At 33.9% G+C, this 22,532-nt stretch overlaps 1 protein-coding gene across 12 annotated transcripts in view; it reads right to left on the bottom strand.

The window, feature by feature from the left end:
- LOC108035838 (nipped-B protein) overlaps window positions 1-20,839 on the bottom strand; it is a 136,522-nt gene extending 115,683 nt beyond the window's left edge. For 8 of the 12 annotated variants that reach the window (XM_050889715.1, XM_050889714.1, XM_050889717.1 and 5 more), the window contains exons 1-6: window positions 12,216-12,311; window positions 11,981-12,152; window positions 11,805-11,923; window positions 11,663-11,747; window positions 10,752-11,593; window positions 9,605-9,769 (exon numbers count right to left, since the gene is read on the bottom strand). In XM_050889715.1, the coding sequence (XP_050745672.1) occupies window positions 9,605-9,769; window positions 10,752-11,593; window positions 11,663-11,747; window positions 11,805-11,923; window positions 11,981-12,152; window positions 12,216-12,282 (1,450 nt within the window). In that variant the 5' untranslated portion in view covers window positions 12,283-12,311. Of the gene's footprint in view, window positions 1-9,604; window positions 9,770-10,751; window positions 11,594-11,662; window positions 11,748-11,804; window positions 11,924-11,980; window positions 12,153-12,215; window positions 12,332-20,680 lie in introns of those variants that run through there. The other 4 variants (XM_044091400.2, XM_044091401.2, XM_044091397.2 and 1 more) reach the window with 4 other exon arrangements.
- Between the last annotated feature and the right edge of the window lie 1,693 nt (window positions 20,840-22,532).

The raw sequence follows: 22,532 nt of genomic DNA, 5'->3' as shown, positions 1-22,532 counted from the left end.
GTCTGGTGTAGGGATCCGTGAATAGTGATGCGATTCGTTTGACAAAAGCGAACATGGCCTGGGCCCTGGGCATGATGCAATCGAATTATGCTGCGAACTTAAATTTCGAGTCAAACATCACACCTAGATGCAAGGATTCCTGCCTCAGCTGCAGAGGTTGACCAATAATATCATAGTTTGTGATGAAATTATATACGGATTTACCGTAAGTCACACAGAAGCACTTGCTTATGTTACACCAAGAACTCAACGAATCTTTGTCCTGTTGAACCGATTGTGAGTCTTTCGATATTTGAATAGATTTAATAATTTTTAGATCATCTGCATAGAGTAGACTTTGAAGAACCTTACATCATTAATGAAAATGATGAAAAGCAGTGGCCCCATAGCACTCACCTGGAGTTGCCAAAATGGAATCCTAGAATATTCAATTAATATTAACTCTATAAAGACGATGGTGTAATTTGTAATGTTATTCTTCGGCCACGGATGCAACCTTCAATCTATCCCCAAAGTGTTCACTAGAGAGTGATTCATCAAAGAGAATTTTTAGTTGTACGCAAAGCACCTTTATGTAATGTTTCAGAATGTAAGCCGGAATCCCATCACAGTCCGGAGTGTAAGAATCATCCTCGTCTTCCACAGCCATAACACGACTCCAAACTGACATGCGATAAAACTGACTCCCAAATAATGCCAGAGATCTCATTTCTGATGGCACAAAGGATGGTTTCATTGAAAATAAACCTAGGTGAACATTCAGCTGAAGGCGCAAATCTGTAAAAGTTTATACCTAGTAGCAAAGGCCTATTAGACTAAAGAAAAGTTAATATCCGCGCTAAAAAATACTAATCCTAAAATTTTATATAAGTTATTATATATATTTATACCCTTGCAGAGTGTATAATTATTTTAATCAGAAGTTGGCAACGCAGTATAGGGGACGTTCCCGACAGTATAAAGTATATATATTCTTGATCAGCGTCACAAGACGAGTCGATCTAGCCATGTCCGTCTGTCTGTTTCTACGCAAACTAGTCTTTCAGTTTTAAAGCTATCGGGCTGAAACTTTCCCAAAAGTCTTCTTTCCATTGCAGGTAGTATTTAAGTCGGAACCAGCCGGATCGGAAAACTATATCTTATAGCTCCCATAGGAACTATCGGGGAAAAAATTAAAACAAAATTATATCTTCGGTGTTTTTTAACCTTCTAAGCTTGGATATAGCATTTTTAAATTAGTTCTGAATTTCGAATTAAATTTTATCAAAATCGAACGACTATATCATATAGCTCCCATAGGAACAATGGGAAATTTAGTGGTAAAATAATAATGAAAAATTATATTTTCGCTGTTTTTTAACTTATAACCTCCTACGCTTGGAAATAACATTTTTCATTTGGTTTTGAATTTCGAATTAAATTTTATCAAAATCGGACGACTATATCTGCCATAGCTGCCATAGCAACGATCGGAAAATTAGTAGGAAAACATGAAATACAAATTGTATCCTTTTTCTTTTTTAACATATAACCTTATGAGCTTGAAAATAACATTTTTTAATTAGTTCTGAATTTCTAATTAAATTTTGTTAAAATCGGACAACTATATCATATTGCTGTCATAGGAACGATCGGATAATTGGTGGGAAATTGAAATTGGAATGTGAAACAAATTATAGCTTTGGGGCTTTCGAATTCAATTTAATAAAATTATTGATTATTTTTTATTGCTGCAAGGGTATACAAACATTGGCTTGCCGAAGATAACTTACTTTCTTTCAGTGTGAAAAGTACGACGATAAAGCGATGAGTAACGATCCGCCTCAAAACCGTGAAGCTGCGTTGCTGTAACTACAGCATTACACTTGGAGCACGAATAAGAATTCATAGCGAAAAGAAAACACGTCTGACTAGAAAGAATGCTAATCAAAGACTGAGTTAAATGACAAATGAGAATATAAGTTGAAAATGAAAAAGCACGTGCAGACAAAAATTTGCTGTATATCGTGGCATGTTTAGAGGATAATAACTTCGTGTTAGTCTAACAGGAACAGGGTTACAAGTTCTACACAATCAATATCACCTCTAATAAGATTTTGCATAAAAATATTACCAAACATTGTTTTAAGATTTACAAGTGTTTGTAAATTAAGCAATAGTATTCTACCGACACAATACGGTCAATATGCACTTCATATTGGTGACTCCAAACTGACGAACAATTTTCCAAAATAGGACGGACAAGGGAGGTAAATAATAATTTGGTCGTATAAGGGTCATCAAATTCCTTCGACCAACGCTTTATAAACCCAAGAACACTTATGGTTTTGTTAACAGAGCACATTATGTGGCAGTCAAATTTAAGTTTAGGGTACAAAACCTAAATCGTTACTTGAATGTATACGGTCATCTAGCGTATTTGGTAGAGAGCTACTAATAAACGTGGAAGTTCCCTCTATAAAAAGTCATAACGTTGGATTTAAGCTTATCGTCATCATCATAAATTAGTACATCATAATGTGTTATGATAGATGGAAGATCGTTAAAAAACAAAGTAAACAGCAAAGGGCTCAAATGACTACTCTGAGGCAGTTCAGATGTCATGTAGGTCAATTTTGAAACAGCATTCTTGAATATAACCCTCCGAGTCCTACCATTCAAATAACGTTAAACCCAAGTTTATAAATTACTTGGAATCCGAAGCTGATCTAATAAATAAAATAATAAAATCTAATATAATCTAATAAATAAAAGAATAAAAGAAGAGAGTGGTTGACAGAATCAAAAACCTTACTGAAATCTGAGTATATATAACGTCAGTCAGCAGTTTTTTCTTAAATCCATTTATTACAATAGATTACAATTAAAGAAGGTTGGTGGTGGTCGATCTTCGCTTAACAAAACCAGAAGTTATAATACGTTCAAATGCTTTATGAGTTTCTGACAATTTAGAAATACCTCTATAATAATGGACATTTGCCTTCGAACCTTTTTTGTTAAGTGGAATAATAAAACAGCCACTCCAGAAAGTAGGAAAAGCTGATAGATAGATATAGACAAATTAAGAAGTTTAAGAATCGGGTTACAAATGGGTAACGCACAAAACAAAGGCACACATTCAGGAAGTCCATCTGGACCGGAGAATAAGTTGTCAGTATTGTTACTATATCTCTTAAGAGAGAGAGCTTTCGGTAATTACAGGGGTAAAAATACAATATTTCCTATTTAAGGGATTAGGGTAGTTTGACCAAGCAGCCAAACTAAAACTAGTTTGGAAAAACTCAGCAAATAGATCAGCAATTGCCTCCAGTGAGTTTAGTCGTACCGATGAAGGCAATGCCGACGTCTTACCCTTGGCATTAACAAAGTTGTAAAATTGTTTCGGATCCTTTCAAAGTTCAAATTTACATCGATTTAGATAAAATCCGTTCGAGCCACCACATATTTCGAAAAATCTACTGGCCTACCCGATTTTTTTTACTTTTTATAAATATTTGATTTAAGATTTTTAAGTCTTTGAAGCGCATTGGTAAACCAAGGAGACCTGCTTAGGTTTGAAGGAAACCTATCAGGAACGCATTCATTAAAAATAGGAATTAACACTAAATAGAACAGTTCAGTGGCACTTTCAATGTCTGTACAATTGTACAGGTCTGTCCAATTATAATGAGAAAATTAACCAAAACATGTAATTTTAGTTGGAGAAACTGAAGGAGAGAGGGTATCAGAGCAGGGCAGGCAAATTGTTAAATCCATTGTTGGATTATATCGGTTTTCAGGTACAACAAGAGCGTCAATTCTATATACCGAGACTTCAAACGGGTCTGAAACAAACACAAGTCGATTTGTCTATTTAAGCAATTTCGTATAAAGCCTTTTTGCTTTTCCTAACGATAATTCTAAAAGGCCATCCACAAAATCTTGGACGGAGAAAGTATAGTCGCTATACTAATTGAGTCAGTAGGAGGAGACTCAATACAATCAAAAGATCTCTGTTAGAAAGAAGGGATAAAACTGATTTTATTGCAGACAGATGGTGTTTTATGTATATATATATAAATTATAAATTACTAGATCAGAGCCAGGTGAAATATAAGAACACGTTACAAAAATAGATAAGGTTGCAAGGAAACTTTCACATTAACAAATTCAATTTCATTAGGAATATCGGAATATTCTCTTGGAGGTTAGGCTGGGATGTTAGGTAACAGCGATCAGCACACCGCCCCCTACGATCTGTCCTATAAGTATTAATGTTTTTTGACAGAACTTTAGTCAGATATCTCTGGTTTCAGAGTTTCCGTAAAAGCTTAAATATCTTCAGTGAATGCAGAGGAGTTAGCATAATGGATGGGTAGCTTCATATTTAGTTCCCTAACATTTTGATAAGCGAAAAATAAACATTTTAGTTTTTTGGTAAAATGCACTATGGTCCAAAAGTCGGATTTTTTGGCATAAAGTCAAAATTTTTATTTGTTAATGTTTGGTATTTTGGTTTTGGTTGGACGCCGGGACATGTCCGAGCGCAAAAAGCTGTTGTTTTTTTTTTCTGTCTAAAACTGTATGCTGCTGTCAACGTCAGCAGAGAATTCGGAGCAGCGTAGAAGACTTCCGACGAACGCGCGTTCGGCAAAAAGAGAGGCAGATCTTCGGATAATACCCTCTCTTTCTGTGTCTGAAAATCTGCCTGCCCTCCGTTTTCAGAGAGCAACCTTCGGCTTGTTGCTCTCAGAGAGCAACCTTCGGCTTGTGCTCTTTTATGCGTCTCTCCGTTATGTTTAAAAAGATACCAAAAAGAGAAGTAGCGGCTGTTTAAATTGTGCGCTGCGACACATTTGAATTTATTAATAAAAGTTATATTTTTAGAAAAAAAAGTCAGGTAAGTGCTTCCTTAAGTTAAAGACGTTTTCGTTTTTCAGCGCTAATTAATATTAATTAGCATTTTTCCCGTTCGTCCCCCTTTTCTTACAAATCCACAATATTCAGGGACTTTTCGCCATAGCGATCTTTTCGATATTTGGGGCAGCAACAATCGCATCAATTGTGTCTGATTGAATTTACAAAAAAGTGACCAAATACCACATGGCAGATGAAAAAAGAGTAGATATAAATAAAAAAAATCATTTTTAATCCTTTTGAAAGAAAAACTTCCCAAATGTAACTATATGGTAGATCGTTTTAAGTCAAAGCATGCTAAATGGATGTCGTTAAAAATATCAATTTCTTTAAAAGAAAACCGTAAGACAACCTGGACGCCCAACGTTGTCGTATACAAACGCAGGGCCAAGATGAAAAAGGAAATTGGCATCACTTTCCGATAAGGAGCAATGTAATAGGAACGTGGCTCTGGTCCTGCCAGAAACGATTATAGCACCTGAAAACACAACGGAATTAAGAAAGCACTTCAAGTGCAAAAACCGAGTCAACTTACACCAGATACTTGTTACTTCTGTTATACCCATAAAAATGATTGACTCATTTCAGCGAAACATCTGAGTTAACAAAACAACGCAGTCTATTTGATTTTACAGGCCGCTAAAAATTCAAGTTGTTATGGAAAAAATCAGCTAGACTTTTAAATTAATAATCTGAAAACGTTTTCCTATAAACTGGATGAGGCTTATGATGTGGCAGTAACCTTTAAAATGCATATGTCACTCATTGATTGGAAAGTACTAAACGTACCAACTGGTGGTGTCACATCAACAGAAGTACTAGAAACCAAGAATTTTTGCTCCCAAGCTTGAAGCTATACATTTTGGGTGGGTCCTCTACATGCCTGGATCAGGTTTTTAGAATTTGTCTTGAATATATCATATAGAATGGAAATCGAAAAAATACCTGATTTATCGAAATCACAGCTGTATATCCCAAGTGTTGAGTGAAAAATCGTTGGCGGTGTTAGTCTCGTTTGACTCTACGGTTAAAATTATAGTTCGCCTGTCTTCAAATCGAGTCCTTCGTGTCGCATTATGAAAGAGCACGATGATGCTTTCTGTCCTTAGAGCGGCGTATAAAAGTGAACCCAACAATCATTCAGTGTATACCCTGTGTCATGAAGAAATATTAAGCTCTCGGTCGCTTGGAAGCTACAGATAATAGGATACCCAACGAGCCGCATTATTAATACATCAAATCAGTGCGTTCTCCAACCTAAAAGCTCTCAGACTAAATTAAGAGTCGTATTCATAGCGTCGTGCATAACTACTTCTCAAATTTACTTAAAAGAAATTATCTTGGTAGGGCCAACGATACAGTTGGGCCTACAACTATACGATACTAAGTGGTATTAGATGAGGCACAGCAAGTGCCAATTAATAATATGGCATTAAAACCCGCAAGACTCTACAAATTTATCGGCTGAACACCGTAACGTATGGCACAGCAAGTGATCTTTTCCTCGCAATACGGTGTTTGAAGCAGCTTACCAAGATCTACTCCGAGTCTCTCCCCTTAGCATCACAGGCTCTATCAAATGATTTTTATGTCGATGGCCTATTAACAGGGGCCGATTCCAACCAGGAGTTAAGAAAATTGCGAGGGAAAATCTTCAAGATTTTAGATTCCGCCTTCCGTTTCGTCGTGCGTTGAATTTTATTCTCAAGGAACGACAGGTCACTTGGAGTCCAAAACAGGATTAGCTCAATTTCAACGGCCAGAATCTACAGCTCGAAGATCCACCCACTTTGCAACGCGGCTCGGATTCGTTAATACTCATTTGCCATATAGTTACCCCTGTTCTCTGTAGGTAAATTAGGTTGCTAACAGCCAAATCCAAGATTGCACCAGTCAATACATTAGGTATTCCAATACTAGAAGTCTGTACGGCCCACCTCTTAGCAAAATTGTGAAATGATGTCCAGACACCTACAAGCGCAGTCTGGCGAGATGTCCCGACTAATTTAAATCTCAATACGTCGCTTAGCTTCGAAGGCCAGTTATTCAGGACTTGGCTACAATGTCAAATCAAAATGAAACCGCCAGTAAGCGCAAGGTGGTGTCTGCTATTTCTAATCATTCATTGCTACCATTAGTCGAAAACTTTTCTTTCTTTGTGAAGGCCGTAAGAATAAGAACATTTATTGTTTTACAGCGCAATCATCAGCAATAAAACTTTCGAAAATAACGAGTGGGCGTTCGACTAGCGGTTTTTAAACTCAGTGTCAAATTTCCGATATTAATGCCTAAAGAGAATTGTTTTGTTAAATTATACGTTGATCACCTATACTATGCACAAATTTTTCATACATTGACATTTTCCCTCATTGTCACCTTCAAAAATTATAAAAAATAAAATGATAAAAAAAAAAATTTTATACAAGTTATTTTTTCCTCATTGTCGTAAATATTCGGCAACCGGTCTTTCGTCATGTATCTTGTTTTTATGTGTGCGCTCGTACAAAATTATAAAAAATATAAGCAAACTTATTTTTGAAAAAATATTTATGTTGTTACTATGACGAGAGCAGTCCGATAAGTACTTAGCCTCACCCCCCTATGGCGTCTCTATTGCAAGAGAAATTTAATATCATGTAGCAACAAAATTTATAAATCAGATAGGCTACATCACGCACGAAAACACAGCAGAATCTGGTGACACACTTACTTTACCAAATGAAATCTAACGGTGTACCTACCACTAGGAAAATAATGGATCAAAATACCTTGCATATTTCAGGAGTTATTAATTTTTGCGACAAAAACAGGTCAAAGTCCCTATAGTACAGCGGTTGTCACGGAATACAATATAGCGTTCTCTTTTACATGTGAGTATGTCTTTATTAATTTTATTTTAAGCAACGCCTTTTACTCTTTTTTCGCTTACGGAAAAATGGCCATTTCGTTCGCCTCAGACTTGCTCTTGACTCAACCGGTGTGAGATTTTGTTTTCTGCGTCAGGTTACGCTTTGACTCGAGACCCTTTTTGTCGTAAATATTCGGCAACCGGTCTTTCGTCATGTATCTTGTTTTTATGTGTGCGCTCGTACAATTCGCATAATAATTTTAATCTTTTGTATATGCCTAAATTATAAGCCAATAAACCTGGAACCAAATGAAAAAAGCAAAATTTCCTATTTAATGAACTTGTAGAAAAGTAATTTCGAGCGAACGAAATTGCGATCAAGGAGGACATAGAGTTCGTTAAGAGGATGCTCATATCGCTTAAAATAGATGCAGTGACTGAATTTGAGAAATCCATTTTGGGTATAAGCCTGAAATCGTAATTAAATGGTCAAGCTCAATCAATCGTATACAGGAAAAAAATTTTTTTGAGATTATACAGGAGTACGGCATTGAGGTTAATCTAATTTTCAGGTAAGGGTATGTATAATATTAATACTACCTTTTTGTAATACCCTATGATATATGTATTATATTTATTATTATTACATCCGATAAGGCCGAAATATGGTACAAACTGTGCCTGTATGACGTGAGCAGAATGAACGAGATAAGCAACAAAGTCTATGCATGCCGGCAAATATGCAAAACTCTGCGTTCGGGAAAGTATAGATATTTTAAATTGCTTTGTAGAATTTATTTTATTTTGCCCGATCGAAAAAACTTAGAAGAAATACTAAATCACTATTTTTAATTAAATCAAGTAAGACTTTAAAATAGGAGGAAACATATCAATCTCGTCTTTTAAAAGCAAATATTTGTTTTTATATTTATGCTTTTAGCTACTGATATCGTTATATGCTTAGTAGTTATATATAAATTATTTATACTTATATATATAAGTATTTTCCCAGCCTTTTTCTTCATCGAGCAGCCCCAATGTCTCTCAAAGGCCATCCCTTTTTTCCAGCCTATTGGACGGAATTCAGAGAATAAGGTGAATGGAGAAGTTTTCGAAAAACTTTTGAACATCTATTTGTAAATTGAGAGTTTCAATTGTGTTTTTATAGCCAGTTACCAATAACGGCAAACTAGTACTCTTTTACGGCGACCAGAAATTCAAGTAACAGAAGTTGCCAAAGTGGTGCTATCCATATCTGCTTCTCATTCTGAACAATAGTGGATCGAGTTTCGCATTGACAAACGAATGTGAGAAAGGAAGGTAAGGTAATATGGGCAAAACACAGCCAAGCTTGTGGGGCAGTGCGGCGGGCGACTAATGAACTTTACGCGTTAATATTATTTTTTAGGCACTTTAAATATTTATTCTCGTTATGTTGGAAAAGAGAAATGCTTATCAAGATCCCACGAACCAAATACAACGTAGCTTATGCCTGAACATCGGATGCCTCTCCGTCCGTTGTATCCTTCAAACAGCATTTAAATTACCTTTTAATTGATAACAAAAGTTAAAAGAATTTCGTTCAAATGATGAGTGATTAAACATTTGTTTCGTCAAAATACTTATTCCGACAAGTGTCTTTTATGAACAATTGATTTGAATTGTTCATGAATTCAACAATATATATGCATTTTTGACAACCTAATATACATATGTATATACTTTATATTTTATTTTATATTTATTTTTTTTATATATATATTTTTTTATTTTATATATTATTTATATTCAATAAATAACCAAATATCATTTTAAAAAATTAAATTTTTCAAAAAAAAATAACATTAAGATTTTACATACCTGAGTCAAAGTTAGGAGATTCACTATCGTCTAATATTTCAATTATTTGATCCATATTACGCATAAACTGTTGATATGTTTGCGACCTAGTGATTTCCTCTTTCAAACATTTTGTGCTCGATATGGGAGTTATTCTGTCAATCCTTCGCATTTTGGGCTTAGTGACTATATTATAAATTAAAGAGAAGTTAGTATTTTTATATTTATAAATTACTCAGAAATTTTAATATATATATATATATATATGATGTTTATAAATATATAACCTGCTGCGCTTGATAATAAAATTGTTTAAATAGTTCGGAATTTCGAGTTAAATTTTATAAAAATTGGATTAAATACGAACGATTGAAAAACTTGTGGGAAAATAATACAAAAAAATTATATCTTTGATGTTTTTTAAACATATAACCTCGTAAGCTTGGATATTACATTTTTTAATCAGTTCTGAATTTCAAATTTATCATATAGCTGTCATAGAAACGATCGAAAAATTGGTGGGAAAATAATATTAAACAAAGAAAAACGCTATAGTCGAGTGCCTTCTAAGCTGGGAAATAACATTTCTTAATTAGTTCTGAATTTCGAATTAAATTTTATCAAAATCGGACGACTATATCTTAAGGCTGCCATAAATACGGTCGAAAAATTAGTGGTAAAATAATATGAAAAAATTATATATTCGGTTTTTTTTAACCTCCTACGCTTGAAAATAACATTTTTTAATTGGTTTACAATTTTGAATTAAATTTTATCAAAATCGGACGACTGTATCATATAGCTGTCATTGAAACGATCGGAAATTTAATCGGAAAATATAAAAAAATTATATCTTTGGTGTTTTATAACATATAGGTTATATGCTTGGAAATAACATTTTTTCATAAGTTTTTAATCGGAGGACTATATCATATAGCTGTCATACGAACGACCGGAAAATTGGTGGGAAAATAATATATAACAAACTATAGCTTTGGTGCTTGATCGGACGACTATATCATATAGCGGTTATAGGAACAATCTGGAAATTAGTGAAAAAATAAAATGAATAAATTATTTACTAAATTTGATTATTATATAACTGCAAGGGTATACAAACTTCAGCTTGCCTAAGTTAATTTCCTTTCTTGTTTATCATAATACTTACATATTTGTTCCGGTGGAATGTCACCAATTGATATGGCAAGTTTTCGTTTCGAGGAAAATCGTGTTTCATCAGCTTTTATAGTAGAAAATGTGTCTATTGGAATGTGGACTGTATTTGTTGTACTGACAGCTCTACTCTCCTTTGCTGATTCCTCGGTAACTGTACTCAAATTTTCATGGTGCAGCTGAGATGATTCTTGTAGTAACCCCATACTTCTAGCCAATTCCGGTGACTTTTGTACAAACTTTTTAATACTTTGTTGCATAAGGCGAGTGTCTTCAATATTAAGACGATTTATACATACCCGAACTTGGGATTTGCCACTTGAGGAAGTTGATGTTGATGTAGTTGTTGAAGAATATGGGTTTTGTTGATGCTCAGAACTATATGCAATACCACCTTTTTTAAAAAGAATTGATTTTGTACTTCCTGGCAATTCAAACACATCCTTTTGCTGTTTTTTAATGTATTCTGGTGGAGAGTTTTGTATGTGAGTGGTCTCAGTTTCATTCATAGGTTGGCTTTGTAAATACAACATATTTTGAATATTTTCTGATTCTAAACTAAAATTTTGCGACTCTAAAGCTTGTGGAAAAACATCAGAAATGAATTGAACGCATTGGCGAACTTCTGTTGATGATTGATTAAAATCAAATTTTGTATTGTAATGCAGTTCTAGTTGGTTACTAAAATACTGCTCTTGTATTAATGACTGCAATGCGGGGTTTTTATTCTGATTTCGATCTGCGTTTATAGTGGTGCTTTTTAATTTAATATTTTCTATTGGCTTTCCCTTCATATTTATTTGTGCAAATTCTTTAGTAATGTCACCAGTAGTCTTACTAAAATTGGAAATAAAATTTGGTAATTAGTTTATATAGCAAAAATTTAAAATAAATAATATTAAATACCTGGTAAACTGCTTAATGTATGGCATATTAGGTGTATTACATTCCGGTGATAGGTAGGAATTGCAAGTATGTTGTTCAGGAGAGACTGTTATTAGAATTATATTAGTACAATAAATCTATATCAATAGTTTTTTTAGCTTACTTATTTTTAATGAAGTGTTAAATACCGCTGGTCGAAAATTGTAAATTCCCTGAAGTAACTCTGGGCAATTACCAATGTGAGCTCCTGGTTCATCAATTAAATAAAGTGATTTCAATTCTCTGAAAAACGTATTTAAATGATTTTAGAATTTACGTAGATAAATTAACCATACTAACATATTGTCAGAGTTAGTTCTTTCAATGGCAGAAACCAATTGCCGAACTAGATTTTCATCACGGACAGAAAGTAAATTATTCGATTCGTTAGCCACCAAAGCATGGAAGAGTAGAGACTTGTTTAATGACGCTGCACTCCAAAGCGAATCTGATACTGGTAACTCGCTGAGCACTTGGTTTTGAAATAAATAAAATTATTGGTTAATGTTTTTGATATGGAAAAAGAATAACTTACAGTCAGAAGTGCTCGTTAAACCTGCTAAAGTTGTTACAGGAACGGTCGGGATGTCACGATCTCCCATTTTAAGTAACAGCCTCAGTAGAATAAATTCTAGTTATAAATATAAAGTACTAATTTGATGTTATATTTATTGTAAAAAATATCAGATTAATTATATATATTACATATTAGCTATATTTTTACTGTGGAGATCAAAAGTGTATATACATTAGGCTGAAGTTTTTGTAAAGCCAGATCAGTCACCATTCTGAAGTCGTAGTTTTTTGCATCATAAATGTATGCGAGAATAAAAAATGTATTTCAAAGTATTTATATAGACTTATTAGAGTTTTCCACCTTAAGATCTCACTGTAATTCTACAAAATGAAATAATAAGCAATATAAAGGATAAAAATTGACTGAGATTATTTTAAATTCCATTTTAAACTTGGTCCATTCCCAGGCCTTTGAAAAAACTAGTACTTTTCCAGCCGGGTAGGAGACAATAACTCGTGGTGTGGAGTAGATTAAGTTAAAACACAATCAATCATATTTCCGTGTCGTTTTCCTTGTTATTTAAGGCAGCCAAATAATTTCGCACCACTTTAACCCACAAAACCATTTTAATAAAAAGTTAAACCTTTTGGTTGCGGGTCGCTTTTTCCCTCGTATCTCCCTTTTATCGCTGAAATGAACCCCGAAAAACCCTGTTTTCTTTAAGCAATTCATTAATTTAGTTTTTTAGTCACTGATTTGCCTTCATTACTTAGCTGTTTTATTAAATGCGTTTCCGGAGCCGTGCATTGCACTCCTCGATCCATTCTGATCCTGGAAGTCGTAAGTATGAACGGATTTTTACTTTCAATGACATTTTGAACTATATCTTCAATGTTTTTTAAATAAGACTTTTTAATTAGTTGTGAGTTTCAAATTAAATTTTATCAAAATCGAACGACTATATCATATAGTTTCCATATGAACAATATGAAAATTGGTGGGGAAATATTATAAAAATTATATCTTTGGTGTTTTTTTTTTTAACGTTTAACCTTCTAAGCTTGGAAATAACATTTTTTGAACAGTTCTGAATTTCAAATTTAATATTATTAAAATTGGACGAATGTTTTATAAAGCTGCCATAAGAGCGATCGGACGACTCTAACATAAAGCTGTCAAAGAAACGGTCAGAGGAATAATAAAAAAATTTTTTTAAACATCACTGAAGCTAGCAAAATTCCTTAAAAAATTAATATGGTGTTACTAACGTTGATTATTTTTTATAACTGCAAGGGTGTAGAAACTTCGGCTTGCCGAAGGTAACTTCATTTCTTGTTTTCTTTAAAAACACACAAAATAAACGGTGAATATATATTTCATATTTATATATTTCATGTTTCAGTCAGTTTCAATTGCCCACAGAACCGCCAAAATTGATGTTGAGTTCAAAGTAATAAAACTGAGAAAACCCGTTTAATTATTTAATTTTTATGAAAAATTCTATGAATAACTGTTTTTTTTTAGCCGAAAATATAACTCGTAGAATATTATACTTTCTACTAAATAAATACATTTTCTTAATTTTTTTAGACTCGGCACGCTTTATGAAAATTGTACAGAAATACAAGCATATTGAATAGCAGCGTGTCATTATCTTAAATTTCCAGGACCTTCGAGTAGAGTTTGGATATGCACAAAAAAAGTGAATGCAAGGTTAGGTGCTCTGAAGTGGTCAAAGTGGCCATTTTTTTCATTATTTACTTTGAAACAGCTATTTTTACAAAAATATGACGTATACCAAAAGTTGAGAAATCTCTAGGCTATACACGTTAAAATTTTATTTGAAATCGTTAGAGCCGTTTTTGAAAAATCAAAAAAAAAATCTATAAAAATTAAATAAAAAACTTTGGAGCATAATTTTAAAACGGTGGTATTTACCCAAATCCTGTTTAAAAGGCGTACTTAGTATTTCGAAATACCTTTCCAACAACATATAGCACAAGCCTGTAGCTTCAGTAGTTCACAAGATTTTCGTATAAAAAATTTTGCTATTTATAGCTGTTATTCGCCAAACTAGTTTTTCCAAAAGTGGTAGACATAATGTTTCTTATACTGAGCTAATTCGAGAGGACGTCGAAAATCTTGCTATTACTTTTGACAGTTAAGGTGTCACGCGACGCGTGTTTTAATTAAGAATAAAAACTAGGTTGATAGCGAGCGGTAATTATTACCACCGGCCCCACAGATAAAATTTCCAAATTTTAACTTTTACACTTCACTCTCCCACACCAATGTATTTTTTAAAGGCTTTGTCTGCAATTCTTTTAGATTTTCCAATACCTTTCGATTGATGTATCATCGTTCGATCGTTTTCTGATTTAGTTTCCTAAAATCGATAAGGAGATTTTTTTTGTTGCTATTTTCATCCTGGCCTTTATTTTCTGTTAATTCCGTCTGCTAGAAATTAGAGTGGGCGTGTCACGTTTTTTTTTTGATCAATCGATAGGTATTGATAAGACAAATACATTTCAGCTAAAATTTTTTGTATCATAAAAACTGAGGGCGATACGGCTTTTCGCAAGTAATGGGAATAAAAATGCGGACTTTTGTTAAAAAAGTTTATTTTAAATTTTGTTGAGCTTTTAGAGGATAAGTCCACAAAACGTATCTCTGGTTGGTTTTAGATAATTTTTCGATGCACCTGTATTTATTGTCGAATCGATTTCCCTACAATCCTTAAGCTTACATATTTTTTGGTTGGTTGTAAATCATTTCCGAATTCTTCCATATTGTCTTGAGCATTATTGTCATAGTCATCAGTGTATTCACATATTGTGATATTCCCTTTTTGCCTGTTAATCGGGGCATTTCCCTTACATCATTTATAGGAATATGTCGTCTGCCGGGTCCGCAAGAAATGATCGACTTTCATTGGGAAAAACTTTGCTGCCTTAAGCTAGCGTTTACACAGTTACAATTTTGTTTTTTTTTAGAATTTTGGCTTTGCCGCCAGATTGGATTTTGGGGGTTGGTGATTTTTCGTTGGTGTGCCGTGAAAAGGTGGCTGCTAGGGCGGCGTCTTTTGATCCTCTAGCCCTTAACCCATTTATTTGTTCTGAGGGTTCTAAGATTTTTATTTAAATGCTTAATATTGTTGGTTAAGTGCTGTCTAAACAGTCACCTTGAACAACTGCTTCCACTGACCGGTCAACGTAATATATTCTTCTAACTCATTATCTTTGTTGATATTAAATTTCCTATAAGCTTTTAATAACTCCTCATCTGATTCCTCAATAGCTTCCATTTCTTATGCAAAACCCTCTTCTCTGGTGCTATCTGGATCTGAAATCTTATCTCTCCAAAAATATTGTTTTTTTCACAACATTTAACATAGATTACTGTAAAAAAAAATGTAATTCTCAATCCACAAGTAAAATGAACGGAAATAAATTTCATATTTATTTTTGGGTATAGTTGATAAAGAAAAATGTTTTACTCTTTAAAAGTAATATTTTATGGTCGGCTCAAAAAAAATTGACACGGTCACCAACCGCTCAACACTGTGGTGGCCACAGTTATCATGCTAGTACTTTTATTTTTTCTAGAATGTATTTTTCTCATTATTACCTTTCGATTGACCTAACAAAATGTTTGCCACACCCACTTGAACGCTGCCAATATGCTAAAACGCTTGAAACTGTCTGACGCCCACATAACATATACCGAAATAGGTGGTAGGTGGCGCATTCCAATATTTCTTTGATGCTTATATAGCTTCAGCGCCCTATGGCGTCACTATCGTGTAGTGCATTCTCGTAGACGGCTACTGTCAAAATTTCAGCCGAATCGGACTCATAGTTTAGTTTTGACTGCGTGTAGAATCGAACGTGTCTGCGGATTTTAGAAGAATGTAGAAAGAACAATATCGGTCTGCGATTCGATTCTTGTTTTTGGAAGGGAAATTGCGCAGCTGTCGGCTGATAGGTGCCGCGTTTGCTCACTCTGGACAACAAACCATGAGACCACTTCAGAGCAGGTGTGATCTACATCGACTACCTGGAGAAGGAAAAAACGGTCACAGGGCGTACGATGCCAAATTATTGGGCCGATTCGCCGACGAATTGCAGAACATATGTATAAGTGCCCTTCCATTATAACAACGCAACGGCTCACACTTCCGCCCTCGCCAAGGCCAAATTGGTCCAATTGTTCTACGAACTGCTACCCCATACACCATATTCTCCAGATTTGGCTCAGTGTGACTTCTTTTTGTTTCCAAACATGAAAATGTCACTCGCTGGGCAGAAATTTGCGGAGAAGGTCGTCGCCGCCACAGAGGCTTATTTTGCAGACCTCGAGAAAACGTATTTTGCAGACGGGTTAAAGAAGTTGGAGCATCGGGTCAAGTGTATCGAGCTAAAAGGAGATTATGGTAAAAAATAAACCACTTTTCCAAAATTGTCGTTTTTCTATTGGAGGCTAAGTACTTATCGGACCACCCTCGTATGTATAGTAGTCGCCTCCGCACACCCTGGTGCGCTTTGTCAACACGTCCATAGTGAGTGTGTATTTCTTAAGTCATGTAAAAAAAAGTGATTTCCGAAAAAGCCAATATCTTACCAAGCCGCAAACATTTAATTTAAAATGGAGCACAAAAACATAAATTTGTCATTTGAGCAGCTAAAACTCGTTCTCCAGCTTTATTAAGACCAAATAGTAATAGCCTTTAATAGCCTTGGGCAAGAGTTATGAGAAGATCAAGCCAAGTCGGTGACATTTCCAAAGGATTAGAAATAAGGTAAGAGTGGAGTAAATTAAGCAAAAGGGACAACCAAGAAAAATTTACTGACCGCGAAGATCCAAAACAGTCCGAAAAGTCAACGAAAATCCTGGTCTTTGTCGGGATTGAAGGCCGAACTTTTTACTTACCACAGGAGTGCCGCAAACGGACCAAGGACCATTTAATTTCATTATTTTTATGGGACACAATAATGAACATAGGGGGGAAAGTTAAGCCTTCATTGTGTATGTTCTCAAATAAGAATATGTTCTGCATAAGTACACTTACACTTATGTACACTTTTGAGCAAAAAAGTGGTAAATAAAACGAACTTTATCAGTTTTAAGTAAAATATGGGACGAGTTTAGACCTTGTATCGGATTCGTATACATACATTATGGTGAACTTTTTTTTACTTAAATCTTTATGCTCATTCCCCAACCAATTCAATTTCTTTCAAAGGCGTTTTTCTCAAAACCAAATTTTTTTATCTGGCTATCAAGATATCCAAAAATGATAAAAGATATAAAAAAATGTATAGGGCGTATTCAGCAAATGTTACGCTAGGGCCAGAATTAAAATACCAAAATGCTTTTCAGGATTCTACATGAAATGTCGTGTAAAAACTTCATTTTTAATTACTCTTCAAATCAGATTAAAATGTTTTTTGATTTTTCCAAATCGCATCACCCGTGTAGCCAGAATCCTGATAGCCAGCTGAGTATTTTTTTTAACAACCTTTAACTTATTAAGTTTTATTATTTTTATAAAAAAAAAAAAATTAATGAATGTAGACATACAGTGATGGATAAAATAATAGAAACGAATTTTCACTTTGGGTTTAAATACGTATTCTTAATAAGGAACGTTGTAATGAGTGGAAGTTTTGATTTTTCTTTAATATATATACATCTATCTTACATACTAGAAAACAAAAATTCATTTAACTTCATTGATTTAGCTAAAAAATTTAACTAAAGTTAAATTTTATGTTTTTGACCTGAAAATAAAAATAGAAACTAAATGACTAATCTTTATCCAAATTGACGAGATTAGCAAAATTTACCATGAAATGTTTTTAGTTTTAATATTTTGTTGTTGTTGGCTCAATGGAGTACCACTCTTTCTGAACTTTCTCCCACAAATGCTCCTTATTTTTTAGTTTGAAAACCACTTAAACGTTTTTTTAGAATGCCCCACAAATGCTCAATGGGGTTTAAGTCGGGTGACTGAGCTGGCCAATCCATAACGTGGACTTTATTGTCCTGGAGCCACTTTTTCGCCAGCTTCGATGTGTGTTTGGGATCATTATCCTGCATAAATTCCCACTTTAAAGGCATTTCATCTTCCGCATATGGTAACATAACCTCCTTCATTATGTTTACATAGTCTGTAGCACACATACTGCCTTGTATCCAATAAAGTGGACCAACACCTGACGAAGAGAATGAAAAGAAAACCCCCATAGCATTACATTGCCACCTCCGTGTTTAATAGTCTTTATGGTGTATTTGGGATCGAATGCTGTGTTTTTTGGGCGTCTTACATGGGGTCTATCATCAGATCAAAACAAATCAATTTTTGTTTCATCGGAGCAAAGGACATTTTTCCAGTTCGGGTCTGGTGGTTTTTGGCAAAGCAGAGTCGCCTTTCTGTATGCCTCTTGCTCATAAAAGGAACTCTTGATGAATGCGCTTTTAAGCCGTGCTCAATCAGTCTGTTGCGAATGGTGCGACTCGTTACGGATGCGTTCATGTAGTTTTTAAAATCCTTCGAAGAAAGAAATGGCTCCTTTTTCGACTTCCTTATAAGGCTCGTGTCAAATTTTGTAGAAGTGGGTCGCTTTCTTCCACGTTTCTCCTGTTCAGCTTGATAGTGGATACCAGAAAACACTTTTTTTTTTGAGCATTCTAATAGTTTTGCAATTTGTCCCTTCAGCCTTTAATTTGAGAATTAGATTCCTCTCTACTATGGTGCAATGTTTTCCACGACCCATTTTGAAGCTTTTAACAATATTAAATGATAAATTGAACAAAAAATTGCTATAATAACACTCCTTGTAATAAAAATACTGAAAACAATACCTTTTATTTGAGTTTAAACGAAGAATAACCACAGATTTCGACAAAATACAACCGCGTTTCTATTATTTTTTCCAACCCATACATACCCGTTTAATTTTTTTTTTTTACTTAGAAAAACTACTTTAGCAAGGGAGGACCCCCCTAATATCCTTTCTGAATTACATAAAACATCCGGCAAGCCAATGTTTGTATATCCTTGCAGGTATAAAACACTCAAATTTTTAAAAATTGTTGCAAGATTAAAAAAAATTATTTTATTATTTCTCTGGCCGTTTCTTTGACACCAAAATGTTAGAGTTTTTATTAATTTTAATTCGAAATTTCTAAAAATATTAAGAATTATATTTCCAATATTAACGAATATGTCAAAAACACCGAAGCTATAATTTGTTTCATATTATTTTCCCACCCATATGACAAGTACATGGTATAGTCATCCGATTTTGATAAATAAAAAAGCTTAGGAGAATATATGTTAAAAAACACCGATGATATCATTTTTTTAAATTATTTTCACACAAATTTCCCGAAATAAAATAAGTTGAAAAGGTCAGGTCTTTTTTATACGCAACAATTTTAATAAAATTTGATCCGAAATTGAGAAAAATTAAAAAAAAAAAGTAATTCCCAAGCATAGGAGATTATTAATTAAAAAGCATCCAAGAAAAAAAAATTTTTTAATGTTGTTTTCTGATCATTCCTATGGGAATAATAAGATATAGTAGAGTGCTTCGACTATCAGATTACACCTTACATAGCTTAAGAGAGACTAGTTTTCGTAGAAACGGACGGACAGATGGACAGGCTGACGGACAGATGGGCAGGCTGACGGACAGATGGACACGCTGACGGACAGATGGACATGGCTAGATTGACTCGCCTAGTGATGCTGATCAAGAATTTATGGGGTCGGAAACGTCTCATTCACTGCGTTGCAAACTTTTTACCCTCTGCAAAGGTATAAAAATCAACCGGTATTTCCATTGAAATATCATGGCAAACAAAAAGTTAACAAATTAAGAAAATAATTCAAATTTTTAGGTATTGTGCGAGTTATTTTTACTGAAAGTGTGAGACATTTTTGGATTTTGCATCTGTTAATTTAAGACACCATAATTTAAGACCACCCAAAATTTACATATGAATGTATAAAACACCAAAAATGCTCATGTATACGTAGGTATATGTAGATCTTCATGTCATTGCGAACATATTTAATTTGGGGGTGTCATAGATACATTTTCCAACCAAAAACCGTTGTGATTCTTACGTACAACAATACACTAACCCAACTGTGTTTGGTTAAAAGAAATTTCTGACACAAAAAAAACATATGATTAAATGTAGCTTTTGTCAGCCTTGCAATATAGCATACACACAAACAACCAAAGTATGTGTGTACAAAGTATGTGTGTACTTGCAATGCAATAAACCTTGGCAAATAATAGATTTGTTTATATTACACTGCACTCTTTGAGTGCTAAATGATCATAAAATTTGTACAAACGTACGTAAGAATCTAGCACACTCGGTTTGCTCACTAACCATTTTTTAAATTTATTCACAGTAAACAAATGATTATGTTCAAAAAACATAACAAACTTTTAAAATATTCATACCTTGACAATTGTTGAATACTTCAACGAAAATTATATGTTATACAGTTTGCCAATATTCTATTTATTTCTTTTTTTAAAATTCAAAAATCGAGAGTTCTTAAGGATGGCGGACTTTAAAGAATATTAACTACCAACTGAAAAAAATTATCACGTAAAAACATTGAATGACGATCAGCAATATTCTGTAAGTCCTGTAGGGTTGATATGGATTATAAACCTTATAACATATTCACAGAACGCACCAACTGTCATCCCCTTATACTGTTTTTCGCATTTATTCGGGTATCTAAGGGATATTAGAATTAGACATACCCGTACGAAACCGTTGGGATGTTTGACATATATGAACTATATATATATATAGTTATTTGGGATTTGTTTGGATATGACGACATTCAAGCTTTTCAATTAAATTGTGTTTTATTTACGACTTCAGAATTATTTCAGTGGTGAAAATTTTTTTTTTATTTAGGTAAAAAATTAAGACGCTTATATGTAAATTTTGTAGTTTTTCGATGTTAACAAATAATTGACAGTAAGAAGATGATAAATGAATTAAAAATTATAAAATTAGCTTTGTCTTCGATTCTATTTTTACTGCTGCTCTAAACGATAGGTCAATGAGGAAACTAGTTCTCTTTATTCCTTATTCACACTGCAACGCTTTCTTACATAAAAAATACGTGCTGAAAAAATATTGTAACACTATATACACACAGATTCATCCATTTGTCACGGTATGGATTTTTGACATATGTAAACCTTGATTCCCACAAAGAACAGCCACCTCCTACAATTCAGTAAAATTTTAGATGAGTACAATAATGCCACGAAAAGAAGCAAATAAGACTAATACGTCTGCATTTTAGTCAATAGAAACATTTGAATCAATAGAAACATTTGTTGCCCAATATTATACTGTTTATGTATTGAACATAAATATGTATGTTTTTGGCTTAAATTAACCACCGCCGGTTCATATATTATAGACTATAACATTCAAAACAATTAATTATTACACATATAAAGAAGATTTCGTGTATATGCAAATAACTTTGGCATATTAAATTTTCCAACGTTTCTTGGCATCATTGCTTATGTTTTCATAAAGAATGATTTAATTTTGACTGACAAAAATTAAAACACAGAATTGTAACGAAAAAACAACGCATAACTATCGAAACAAAATCCGTACTAGGCACTTCCCACAGAGATCAATCAAACGAATGCTGCATATGTTTTTGCTGTTTTAGAAATGTCCCAGTAAGTGCCACATTCATTAAAAGCAGATCACTCTAGCCTAGGAATAATCTGCAGAATATCGGAACATCGAATGGCATCTTTAAATTGCAATTCTCCACGAATTTTTACGGGAACTAATTTATTAGTTTGCCAGAGAGTTCATCTTACCATACCATCTAACTCCAGGAGTAGTCAACGGGTGTGTCAAAGGATTTGAAGCATTGTACAAGGTGCATTCCAAAGTAAACAGGACTTAAAAAAAAAAAGACAGAACAAATAGGTTTTTCGGCAAAATCAATTTATTTTATTTAAAATAGTCTCCTTCTGCTTTAATACAGCGTTTAGCACGGTCCAAAAACACGGGGAGTGGTTGATGGTTAAAATGTGATTATTGGTCAAATAGTCGGACACAAGCGTCGATCGATGAGACGGCGCATTATCGTGCAACAAACGCCAACTTCTATCTTTGCGATATTCGTGCCGAACACGTCGAATACGGCGCACCAAACGCTTTAAAACTCCAAGGTAGAATACCGCATTAACGTTTTGGCCGTGTGGAACAAATTCATTGTGAACAGTACCCTTGGAATCATAAAAACAAATCAGCATT

The sequence above is a fragment of the Drosophila biarmipes genome, unplaced genomic scaffold, assembly GCF_025231255.1.
Source record: "Drosophila biarmipes strain raj3 unplaced genomic scaffold, RU_DBia_V1.1 ptg000005l, whole genome shotgun sequence".
In the NCBI taxonomy this organism is placed as follows: domain Eukaryota; kingdom Metazoa; phylum Arthropoda; class Insecta; order Diptera; family Drosophilidae; genus Drosophila; species Drosophila biarmipes.
Note: the sequence above shows the minus strand (reverse complement) of the source record. Positions and strands in the feature narration are given on the sequence as shown.